Source organism: Pseudonaja textilis, chromosome 3, assembly GCF_049901715.1.
Source record: "Pseudonaja textilis isolate UNSWEBS1 chromosome 3, rPseTex1.2, whole genome shotgun sequence".
Lineage (NCBI taxonomy): Eukaryota > Metazoa > Chordata > Lepidosauria > Squamata > Elapidae > Pseudonaja > Pseudonaja textilis.
Window position 1 is genome coordinate 81,515,497 of NC_141992.1, and position 12,883 is coordinate 81,528,379.

At 36.4% G+C, this 12,883-nt stretch overlaps 1 protein-coding gene across 5 annotated transcripts in view; it reads left to right on the forward strand.

Moving 5' to 3' along the window:
- Window positions 1-1,501: 1,501 nt before the first annotated feature.
- Window positions 1,502-12,883, forward strand: part of ARHGAP29 (Rho GTPase activating protein 29) — a 43,410-nt gene continuing 32,028 nt past the window's right edge. For 4 of the 5 annotated variants that reach the window (XM_087930199.1, XM_087930203.1, XM_087930201.1 and 1 more), the window contains exons 1-2: window positions 1,502-1,744; window positions 4,217-4,555. In XM_087930199.1, coding sequence (XP_087786325.1) covers window positions 4,297-4,555 — 259 coding nt within the window. In that variant the 5' untranslated portion in view covers window positions 1,502-1,744; window positions 4,217-4,296. Of the gene's footprint in view, window positions 1,745-2,225; window positions 2,302-4,216; window positions 4,556-12,883 lie in introns of those variants that run through there. The other variant, XM_087930200.1, reaches the window with a different exon arrangement.

Below are 12,883 nucleotides of genomic sequence, written 5' to 3' on the forward strand. Positions count from 1 at the left end.
TCAGAAGGATGGAAGGCTGAGTCAACCTTGAGCTGGTGAGAATTGAACTTCTGGCAGTCAGCAGAATTAGCCTGCAATACTGCATTCTAACCATTGGCAGAACCAAGCTCTCTTTCCTGGTTTAAATCAACCTTCTGTACAGCACAAGCCGTGTACTCTTTGAAGAGAGTCCTAATCCTGATTTTTAAGTAGATTAAATAGATAAATCTTAGTGCTAAACCTGTGCATAAAAATCAAAAGTAGCCTTCTTTCAAAAGAGCATTATGTTTATAAGGACCCTTTGGAAAAAGCCCGACAGCTGCTTTGGAAAGAGCTGATCGGAGTTTGCAAATAGAGACTCCTTTATGGAAAACCAGATGGATTTTGTATCTTTGATGCAAAATAACCATGGAAGGTGAGAGAAGCAGCAAGTTCAGAAAAGTTTAAAGTGATAAATAGGAACTGGGGCAGATCCCAATCTCTGACCAAGTCAGCAACCACATGGTCAGTGAAGCATGTCAGATTGCAACCCAAGGCCAATACTGTGACAGAAAAAGAAAGAAAAACAGCTCAGGATGACTTTAAGCTGCTTCAGATACAAGGCAGGGGATTAGTCAAAGCCAATGTCATGAGGCCATGGTAGACAAAATGTTATTAAGGGACTTTTGTTCTCCAGTGAGGGGAGATAAAAGATGAAGGTGTGGAACTTGAAGGCCTTATTAATTCCAAATTTCTGATCTGCCACGAAGAAATCTGCCACGCACTAAAACGCAGGATTGCAGTTCTAGACCATGGATGGTAGAATATTTCTGGATTTGAGGGAGCCAGATTGAACGAGCCAGCTGATCTGCAGGGAAGATGTGTTCGACATTCTCCAAATCAATCAATCAATCAATCAATCAATCAATCAATCAATCAAAATAGAGCTGGAAGGGACCTTAGAGGTCTTCTAGTCAAGCAGGAAACTATACCATTTCAGACAAACAGCTACTAAATAAATGACTATATCACGATATTTTTATTTCCAAACACAGGGAAGCGTGGAGTGGGGGGGAGAGAGGGAGGAAAAGATGAAGTTTGAAGATCGTAAGCAAAAGTTAACATTAACATTCCTTTAATAAGTTGATGCACCACAAAACGCTCAGGGTGGTTTTGCAGCAGCCGAAGCACAGAAACGCGCTGTCGCCGTCCAAGAGTTTAAACCCCACCCCTCACCCCGACCCGCGGGGTTTTCGTTACTTATAACGCGGCAGCCTCTTTTTTCGGCCCGCGTACTGACGGGGGTCCTGCCAACAGTGCGAACCAACGAACGGAAACGCCGCCGGCGCCGCTCGCCCGCCCGGCCGCCACTCGGAGGCCCAACAACTGCTCTCCTCACCCACCCTCCCGGCCAAAACCCGAAAAGCATCTGACGTCCCCGCCCCCCCGTACCTGCTGCCTCGTTTGCAGAAGCCACGCCCCCGGGGGAAAAGTACCCAATGGGAGACGTCTCTTTGAGAGGGACAGGGAGGGTGCACCGCGCAGGGCGGGACTGGTGGAGGAGAGAGAGAGAGAGGGAGAGATTGGGGAGGGTGGGTGGCAGCGGTGTTAGCCAGTCCGGCAAAGGGCGCCGAGTGAAGGGAGGGTTGAGTTCAATGGACGGAGGGGATGCGGCGGCTCCTGACGCTGCTTCCCTTGCCCGCAGTTCCGAAGGCGACGAGCCCGGTCCTTCCGAGCCGGCTATGTAGCCTCGTTCTCCCCGCCACGCCTCAGCCGGTCTATCCGGGTAAGCAGTAGAACCCGAGTGGGCGCGTGGCTGGGGTGCGCGCGGTGGGAGTGGAGTGTGTGGGGGGGGGGAAGAGGGGTTTGGTTCGAGCGAGTTCGCGAACATCTTTTGCTGTCAACTGTCCCCTTCTCACGGTTATTTTCAACGGCGGCGCCTTAACGGTAGCGCAGACGGACAGAAGGTCTGACACGGAGCGGTCTACCCTTCTGGTCTCCCGAGTCGGCCGTCCGTCGCTTCTTCGGATCGGCAGTCGGTTTTGAGAGCCTTCCGTCGCTGGTTTCGAGGCTTGCTTTTTTTCTCAAAGCACCTTTCCCCTTTCGCCCGAGTGTGAAAGCAAGGGGGCGTCTTCCCGGTTCCCTGGTTTTTCCGCCCCTGCCTGTTGAGTTTACCTGATAAGTTTCTTGCTCTTCCCCCTCGGCCTCCCCTTCCCTCTCCCTCCCCTGTCTTGTTTGTAGCCTCAGCGTCCCCTTTCGGTTGTATTTAAATCCGGAGCTTGAACCGCAGTGGGTGGAGAGGAAACGTGCGATTTGGCAGCTGACTGCATTTGCACGGGCTGGGTAAGGAGAGAGCCCTAGACGGCCTGAGGGGGGAAAAAAGCCCAAAAGAAGAAGAAAAAAAGAAAGAAAAGAAAGAAAGAAAGAGGAGGGGAGGGGAAATGAATTTCGGAGGGCGAACGAGTGTGTGTGTGTGTCCGTCCGCCCCGCGAGGAATGCCAGCTATTTCTTTGAAGGGGCGGGTGTGTAGCTAGGCGCCTCCTTCCCTTGCTCAAACCGGGAGAGTTTTTACTTCTCGCTCCCTGCGTGTGTAATTTGTCAACAAGTATAACTCTTCGGCCGGATTCCTTGCCTTGCTTGCCTTTCGTTTGATTAAAAAGCCGATTCTCCCCTCCTTGTAAACCCTACCGGGTAGTAGTAGGTTCGTTGATCTTAAGAAACCTTGGTGCCTTCAGAAATCTGCCTCCACTTCTGCTTTTCTCAAAAGTTACTGTGATTACGAGAACTGGGAAGTGAGCTTGTGGGTATGGCCAAGAGCCCCATCGGGAGGAACGCTAATTCTAAGGAAACATACAAGATAAATGAGTCCTATAAACTGATAAGACCTTATTGGCTTTGGAAGAAATGGAGGCTTCCCTTCCAGAGGCGGTAGTTGTGTTTTTGGATGATGAAATATGAGGGATTCCCCCCCCCTCCCAAAATATACAGATCAGTGCCTTAGGGCCTTAACAAACTAAGGAAAGGACTTAGAGTGTAAAAAAATAAAATTATATTTTATTGTAGTTGCTGGCCTTGCTTGGATAATTGTAGAAAAAGGTTATCTAATATGTGTAATGTAGGCAATGAGCTGGACAGGAAATTCTAAAGCCTGTCTGTGTATCTTAAAAAGTTGTCTTTTATCATATGGGTTGAGTGCAAGTTTCAATTAACAAGTATGAGAGGAAACATTTTACATATTTTAAAATGAGTCTGATTCTAAATATGACCTGCATATTTAGGATGCAAAGCCACAAGAGCTGTCTGTGTTTAGCAAGTTTTGCTTGTCTCACTAGTAGTCATTATGTTTTAAAAGAAGGAAATAGTTAAGTGGAAGGATAAGATTGCAGAATATTATTCTGGCTTTGAAATCACACATAGGAAGTTAAGAGTTTTGTTGCACAATATAGTTTAAAGAAAGCTCCTATCTACCATCATCTTTCCATAGAGTTCAGTGCATCAGGATATGATGTTGACAAATTAGGATATGATATCATGCATATGCCTAAGTTTAAAGAAGTGCAAAAGGTTCAGAGAATTTTTTTTCAGAGATGCAAATACACATGTTCAAGTATTAGCTGCAAAGTATTTGAAATTTCTATTTAAGCATTTCCCTGTATTATATAAATATTTTAACTGAATTGTAATTTAAAATACTACCTTCATAAAATCGAGAGAGTTGCATATTGAATCATTATGCTTACATTTAATTTGTTACTTTTTATAACCCAAACTTGAATGCCTTAAAATAAGATTTGTAAATAGCTATACAGTAAAAACAAAAAATACCTATTATTATTATTATGTCTTAAATTCTATTTATATGCCTGAAGGTGTTCATAATGAATTGAATTGAATCACATAGGGAATGGAAGAAATCATGGTTTAAATATTTATAATTTTCTCTTTCATGAAGTCTACGATGTTGGGCTTTTGCAGGTGCTTCAAATTACCACTTGAATGAGAATTTCTTAAACTGAGACATGTTTTTTAAAATTGTAATTTTAGAAATATTTACTTAGATGTAGAAACAAGTTTAAAATGACTACTAGGTTGGATGCCAACAATTTTTGTCAAAATTTTAAATGGCACCACTCATTGCCTTGAACTGAAAAATATTTTACTTTTAAAAGTTTATCAACAATACAGCCTTTGAATAATGTTCAGAATCATTTTTATTTTTATAGCTGGCTCAATCTTGTTTTTGTTTTTCTTTTCTCAGATCTCTGTTGCTTGGCAGACGGACCCTAAGTACCACTGAGTGTTAGCTCTGGAAATTTCAAAAGCTCTGCAGTAGCTGGGATGTTGCGACAGAACAGTGACAGCAACAAGCGTGGTTTAGGATTAACTAAACTGTCTACCTCCAATTTATTCCCCATCTCTAATACAGGAAACAGGGCGATGGGGCGCAATACCAAAAGTAGTTCTCTGAACAGTATTAGCTCAAACTTTGACGGCTGTGACAACATTATTGTGGATCCAGACTATATCATGCAGCTGGTGAATGATGTCCGAAAATTTGCAGATGTTCTACTGAATTTGAGAGAAGCCATTACTTCAGGTGTGTCAGGTGTTTCTTGGTAACTTTTCATTTTATATGTGTACTTGTAGCAAAGTATTTAGTAAAATATTACTCTAGGAATGTTAAGGTGGAACAGTGGTAAACTTCTCTTTGGTTGTTTGTCATTTACAGGAAATTGTGGCTTTTACTTTGCTACCTTCCTCTGAGAAACATTGCATAGGAATTGAAAGTCAGCAATGAAGATTTTGATTTAAATAGATTTCGCATTGCTTCTTTAGCTTAGTAATACTTTCAAGTATGAATGGCTTTCCCTTGTCACAGATTTGATGGTTTACTTGAACTTTCTTTCTTAAAATGAACTACCTTTTCAAATCAAAATTGGGTAAGACATTTTTGCCACTTACTGCCATCATATAGAAACAGCAGATGGCTTTTAATTGTGCTTTCTTCTTAGGGGGGAGTAACTTATTATTTTGCTATTTAGAAAGGAAGGATTTCACACAGTTTGGGCATAATTCTAAATTGTAGTTTAATAGCATAGACTGGATTGTTAGGAAGATTTCTTTTTTTAATTTTGAACAATATAAAATATTTATCGCCAGTTATTTCTATATGTCTTATGTAAACTGTAATAAATTATGTGTTAATACGTCTGTGGGTTCTGAGATAAAACAGTAGTTTGCCTGTCAAATGAGTCAAGAAAGTTGGTTAGTTAAATGCAATCTTTATATGAATAGATAAAAAAAGCTATTGAGGAACAAATCTTTGCATCTCTCAATTTGTGAGGCTTTCAGATTGAAATGCTTTATATTCTTTGCAAAGTAATTAACGAATCTTTTAAACTGAGCAGTTTATATTCCTAAGAATATAACCACTTTGTGTAGTATGACTTAACAGGGTTGTTGTGGAAAAAATAGAGGCAATTAGATATGTTTGCAGCCTTGTATTATATATAAAAAGGTCAGGTAAAAATATAATACATCTTCTGTAGTTTTGAAAGAACTATCAGTGACCTAAGATTTCTTTTGAGCTGTAAACAATTAAATTGACTATTTATTGATATAATTGTCAATAGAAATACAATCTTAAAATACATTTGTACATTGTTAAGTTATAACCATAGCTTTTAAATCTCAGTGGATGAGTTCAAATAACAAAGCAAATAAAATCCACATTATGGCTTCAATTGATATGTGATTCATATCACAGCATTTGATATCAATTACATACTATAGTTCTTGCCTTACTCTATATTAGATGAACATTGATGACTGTATTTTTAAATTAAAATTTTAATTTATACACCTTAAGCAAATTGATGGCACTATCCTTAAAAATTTTGTAGAGATTTTATATTAGTGAAATAATTAATTGTGTCACTGAATACAGAGGAATTGCTACCAAAAGTTCTAATAAGTTTTAACTATGCCTTCAGAGATTATATTGCTTTTTTGGGGGGGCTTGTAACCAATAAGCACCTTGCAATTTGGAAGATGTTGCATTTCAGAGAAAAAGTCTTTATGCTGAGGAGAGAATCATAATCAAGTATGAATTTTCCCTAGAGAAAAGTAGAGCCTTTGGACAAATCTGAATATTGCATAAATATTATGCAATATTTTTATGTATTACTTTCCATGAAGGTTTGGATTTTGAATGGTTTTGATTATGATCCTATATACTCAGATCAATTAAAAAATCCCCCTGAAAGATATATTAGTACAAAAGGGGTTATCTTCTGGATTTACTAATGGAAAAAAGTCAACAATATAATGATACATGAAATAATTTGAACTATATAAAAAGCGATTTTGTGCTAATATTGATATATGAGATTGAGTTGCAAGTAGCGTTTTTGGTACGCTTATTTCAGGTAAACTACAATGAATATTAAGCATAATTTGGTGAGATGGATTTACAATGAAAGTTATGATTAAGCAAAAATAGAAGCAAACATTTCTGAAGATATTATTATAGTGAATAAGAAAACGGGAGTGTGCAAAGAAAGAAAAGTGCATCAAATTGTTTTGTTATTAATACAGATTTCTCCATTTGGATCCCTCTGAATACTTTAGACTACAGCTGCCATTGTTGTTTCCATGAACAACAAGACTTACTAGACATACTAAACTTGTAATAACACTCTCTTCCTAATTTGTACATTTTGTTTGTGATTGGATGTAATTTTTTAACCTTATTTTGCAGTGCCATTTAAAAAAAATTGAAATTTAAAAAAAGTCCCTAGAGCTGTGCATTTTGAACTGAGAATTGCATTGTAAAATCCATTATTAATGGAAGTGTAGGAAAAACTACTTTGGTATATTTACCTATTTTGTGCTTATATTCAAATATATATAATGATACATTCTTACGTATATGATTTTGGTAATATCTTGTTTGATATGGCTGCCTATCTTAAAAATATGAAAACATTTAATGGAGCACTGAGTGCTTTCTTAATCACTAAACGAAAAATAACCAACATCATATGTATTGAAATTAGAATTTACTATATAATGGAAACAATTGCTTTTATAAAGCAAATAAAAGAATGCTCAATTTGTGAGAGTGTATTTAGTGGGTTCATGAATAGCAGTATTTTTTCAGGCTTGAAAAAGTAATTAGGAATGTATATTTCCAGTTTTTTTTTCTCAGCTCAAAATCACTTCTGCAGTTTGATGGTTTTATAAGGTATATTTAACATGGAATATATGACGTTATTTATCTGAGGCCACTTAGAAAAATTCATAAATAAACTAAGAATTCAACATTGCTTTTTTTTGTTCAAGTGAATTATTTGGCTGGTGCATATATAGTGGTGCTACCTGTTAGGATCTTGATTGAATTGATCACATTTGATACAGGTAGAAAACAATGTTACAATGTGTTTAACTATTCAGTTTGAAACTAAAAAAATTTTTTTAGTGAAACTAAATAAAATATTAGTATACTTTTCATTTTAATATATGAAGCAAGTTAAAAATCTTATACTGTATAAGCCATTCAGATTGCCTCAAAGCACGAGATGGGCGGCACATAAATTTAATAAATAATAAGTGATTTCTTGGTATAGCCTAATGCTACTGAACATACAACAAATGAATCAATGAGTGCACATGATAACTAGCATATTTCTCCCAGTATTGTGTTTGTATTTAACTACTGTATATTAACATCCTCTACTAAAAAAGAAAAATACTGATAAATGATATTTGATTTTTAATTTGATTCAGTATTACCACAATCAATTTTCATAGCACTAATGGATATTGTTGGAGATGAGCCTAGTTTATGCTGGTGATAGTTAAAATATCGTAATATGACATTTCTTGGAGAGATTCTCACTTTGTGCTTGCTACCTTTTTCAGGAAACTGCCGGGGCTCTCAGTCTGCTGAATGGTAGACATACAGTAAATGCAACAGTTAGTGGCAGTTGCTGAGATGGTATCTTGAATTCTTTATAGCCTATGGTTTGCCCACCTGTATTCTAAGTAAATAAGTTTTCTGGCCTTTGCAAGCTATCAGATACATTATTGTGAAATGAGCAGTATGTAAGATCACAGGTTTCTACTCACACATGACACTCAATTTTAAAAATATGTATGGGGTGCTGAGAAAAATATCCATGCCAAAATGGTCTTTTATGCCAAGATAGAGAAAGGTGCATTTTCTCAAAATGCATTAAAATAACGAAAGGCACAAACATACACAGCATATGCAGACAATCTTTGCACACGATAACCCCTCAAATACTGCTTTACAGCATGCCAAATTTAAAGTCAGGTGAAGCAGGGAATTTATTGGATGTCAAGAGACTTACCTATTAGCAATAATCTACATGTGAATCCGGGATGTTGTCTACAGTTGATTTTAGCTGTCAGAAAATCTAAGACTAAGAAAACCTCAGTATATCAACTTTTCTGTGTATGTAATTCTGATTAGAAAGAATAAACAGCAAAGGAGTACCTATTTCAAAATGACATCAGTCTATATTTTGTAGTGGGATTCTGGTACTATAGTTTGAAATTTTGAACTGTGATAATAAAATATTGCTGGCTACCCAAGATGATATTTGTTTCCTAACCCCAGCAAATATCTATGCTACCATATTAAATTATTGCACATTCAGATATTTAAACAACTATAACATAGTCTTATCACAAAATTGTAAAAAATGTGCAGTATTCCAGTGGGTCAGTAAATGTATATGAAAACAAAATCCTGTAAATTACATTTCATTTAGATAATAATCTGTACTTCTTTGTGAAGTCTATCCAACTGATTTAAAGTTATGACCATATCCCCTCCCCACCACATATTTTGCATTCCTTCAGAACAAATGTTCACTTGTTGCTATAGTGTCAAAGATCAACAGTTGGTTAGGGGTATGTTTCTTGAGCAAGTTTATCAAGTGTTCAAATCAAATTCTGTGAAGGAAGTTTAATTTTTGCTGCATTTAAAATAGCTTGTTGATCAGAAAAATACATGTTTTTAAATCAAACTTAACTGTTTCTGATTTTACAATGGACCAAATAGTGATGGTGATGGTATTGGTTTTCCCCTTCTCCTACTAATGAAATAGCATTGAATATCACCTATATTACAGTTCCAAAGAATGTCAATAATGTTGCATTGTTACCTATGGAACTTGCAATTTCTATAAAATATAGCATAATCTGAAATATCTGTCACTCAGGATGATCAGCTGCACCCTTGAAATTAGTTTCTTGGGGGGGAGGGAAACAGTAATATGATATGCTGCCATTTTTAGGCAGGAAAGGAATAAATAATCCGTTTAAATATATTTAATAAAGTTGGGGAAAATACCCTTTTTCCCAATTGAAAAAAGCTAATCCCTGATCTACCTCTTTGTGCATCAATGATGCAGGTGCATGTTATGCACATAAGTAGCTTGATGCTATTGTTTCATAGCTTCATAAAGAAATTAGTTTATTATTTGCCAAACATTTTCTCAAAAGAGGCCTGTCACTTAAAAGAAAACAACAGTATTTAAAATTTAAACTTTTAAGTGAAAATTAGAATTCACAAAAGCTTGTATTGGCCACTATGAATTTGACAGCTCCCCAACATTTTAAGACTTTTCTGATCACATCAGTGATGGTATTAATGAATGTGAATTTTTTTGGTATAATGAAATGAGCCGATATTTGCAGATCTGCATAATTCAATGAACCAGTATTTTTCAGATGACAAATGAACCATGTTACAGAATTATACATGGATAAAAGATCCATTTAAAGCACATGATAAACCAATGGATTTTAATGCAAGACTATGAAAAGTTCAGATTCCACATTACAACTAACCTCTAATAAACTACCATTTATCGACTTATAGTGTAGTACCAGATAACAGTATTCAGTTACCTAAAAAATATCCAATTACCTGTTGAAATAATCTTTTTTCCAACTACATATCTCCATAAAATGGAAGTTTTTTTTCTATATATTTCAACAAAAACAACATATCACCACAGATAGAATACAGAAGATATGATAATCCAATTGCCTTCCATTAAGCTAGACATTAAAGAGATTTGCAAAAATGTAAAACAATGCCCGTCTTCTCATAATTTTGGGTGAAGGGAAATAGCATTACTTTAAATTAAAAATGATTTATGTTAACACGCAATGAGTTAATTATTTTAAATTAATAAAATATTTCAACAATTTATCACTTTTGTTAGCTCCATCCACCATGCAGACTAGACCAAGAAATCAACTCTGAGCATACCTGCCACTTGTTTTGGATATAAATCATGGTTTTCCTCCTTATTTTTGATAATGAATCTTGTTATCTCTTCTTTATTCTCTACATATTTAATTTCTAATACAATATATATTGATAGATGTAACCCATGTAAAAAAAGAGTTTTTGCGTTCCTAAATAATTTGTAAGAATGTAAAGGGGCCCTGAAAGCAAAAAGTTTAAGAACCACTGCCAAATAGTACTTTATTTAGAAACCAAAGTGAACCTTGCTCCCTTAAGAACACTTTTGTGCTGTAATTCCTAACATAATAGTTGAAACACAATAATCACTGCCTTGTAGTAGCACTGTTTTTAACAGGCAGAACTGTGGATTACTGTATTTTTCTGTCTATAAGATGCACTCCCCTCCCCGCAAACTGGGTGGAAATGTCTATGCATCTTATGGAGTGAATGTTGTGGTAGGGAGGAACGGGGTTGGTGCGGTAGCAGAGTTTGCCACCATTGTCTGTCACCACTGCTGCCATTAAGTGAATGGCGGCAGCAGTGATAGGCAGTAGCGATCTCTGCTTCCTAGAACAGCTGGTTGGCGGTATTCTGGGAGGCTGATTCAACCACCAATCAGCTGCTCAGTGGCTCCAGTGTTCCCGGCGGTGGCAGCAGACACAGAGGAGGCAGCAATTGCAGTGTTTCCAGTCAGCCAGCCCACTGATCAATGGGGCTATGGGAGGCCGAGATCCAGCTGTCACTCAGTTGACCAGTGGAGGGTGCAACAGAGCGGATCTCTGACGAGCCATGTGCTGGGGCTATGATAACATACTGAAGCTGACCAGGCTGTTCGCTATTTGCTGCAAGGACACTAGCCAGATGAATACTGGATGGATGCTGGGAGGCAGTGGCAGATTTTTTTTCCCCTTGTTTTCCTCCTCTAAAGCTAATGTGCACCTTATGGTCTGGAGCGTCTTTTAGACAGAAAAATACGGTATATTGCTGTCTTCCCAAATGTGGCTAGGCTAGATGAGACTGATTTTAAGACTGGGGGGTGAGGGGGAATGATTGACATAATAAAGGATAGAGCTTTCTGCTGCTTTTTCCAGTTTCTGGTTAAAAAAAAGTTCGTTGGCTAAAATGGGTTCATTTAACAGTTGCCATGTTTGCTTAACAGCTGCCAGAAAAAAGGTCACCAAATTGGCATGGTCATGTAGTAACCTATTTAATGACCACCATGACTTATAACCATAATTCCAGGCTCAATTATGGCAATCATTTGTGGATTGCCTGTTCTGTTGCAGAGTTCTATAGCTTTGCTCCTGATATTTTTTTCATTTTACTTTTTAATTTTATAGTCATGTAAAAGGAAAATCCCAGATTCATCTTTCATTGGTATGCCTTTAGCAATGTAACAATTGCTTTTAGCAGTGTAACAATTTAAGCAATGCATAAGGCAAGCATATTAAGCATATTAATTTATTACTGCTTTGATAAGTTGTATGTTTTGTTCTTTGTAATCCCCCTTCAATATATCAGGCGACTCTGTAAAACAAAACAAAACAAGAAATTTATATTATTATCAAAACAGCTAAAGGATATGTGACCATATAGCATGGAAGTACTTTTCCTTAGATTTCAGTGAAATAAAGATTAATTCAAATTTTAAGAAAGAAATATAACAACAATCCTTTGTGAGTCATATGTATTTTGTTATTTCTCTTCTATAATATTCTAGCAATGTCCATTTCCTAAAAATCCATAATACTGTGTGTTTGTTAAATTCTAACTAGTGAGGTACAACTAAAGTCTTTGAGAAAGATAGGACTAAATTCATGTTAACAACCATATTTTACGCCAAAATATCACAGACAACTTAAAACATGTGAATTTATACTGCAATTTCCCCAACTATATCTCCTAGTAGGATATTTTAAAAAGATCTTAAGTTATTTAACATACAGTGTGGTAGTATTAATCACATTTTAAGATCAAATATCTCAGTTGATTGAAATAAATCGATTGAATTAAATCAATCTACAATTTCCAGAGTTTCTTAAACAGCTTGATACTAGAAATAACAGTTTTGTTATTTCAAAATTGTGTGATTAGTAACAGTTTAATTTGCTTCCTTCAAAATGGTATGAAGTTGCTTAGAAGTTAATTCTTTCATCACCATTGACAAATACAAGAATATCAGAAGCATCAATGTAGAAGATAAACTGAGATAACAAGTACTTAAACTGAGCTGTCCATAAGCTTTTTTGTGGTAAATCTACAATCAATAACTATAGTTTGAAAGAAGGAAAACCTTTCTCATCCAGTAAATTTTAATTTGTCATCATTTTCCATATGAGGAATGCTTGCTTCACCAAAACTGATTTATTTTAAGCAAGAAATTTACAAGATTCGGTAACTAAACTTCGTTTCTATTGGCCTGTATACAAATGCTTCCATGATTTCTAAAATATTTTTTTCTTTGGAAAAATAAACATAGAATTTCTGTTCAGCTCCATTTCAAGTGCTATATACTGTCTATTTGATGGTTTATAGCATTTGATATATAGCTAATTATTTCCTCCAGCTGAATGTACTAGCAATATGGTTGAAAATATTAGCACCTGCAACCAGTGATATAGCAGAATATGAATAGCC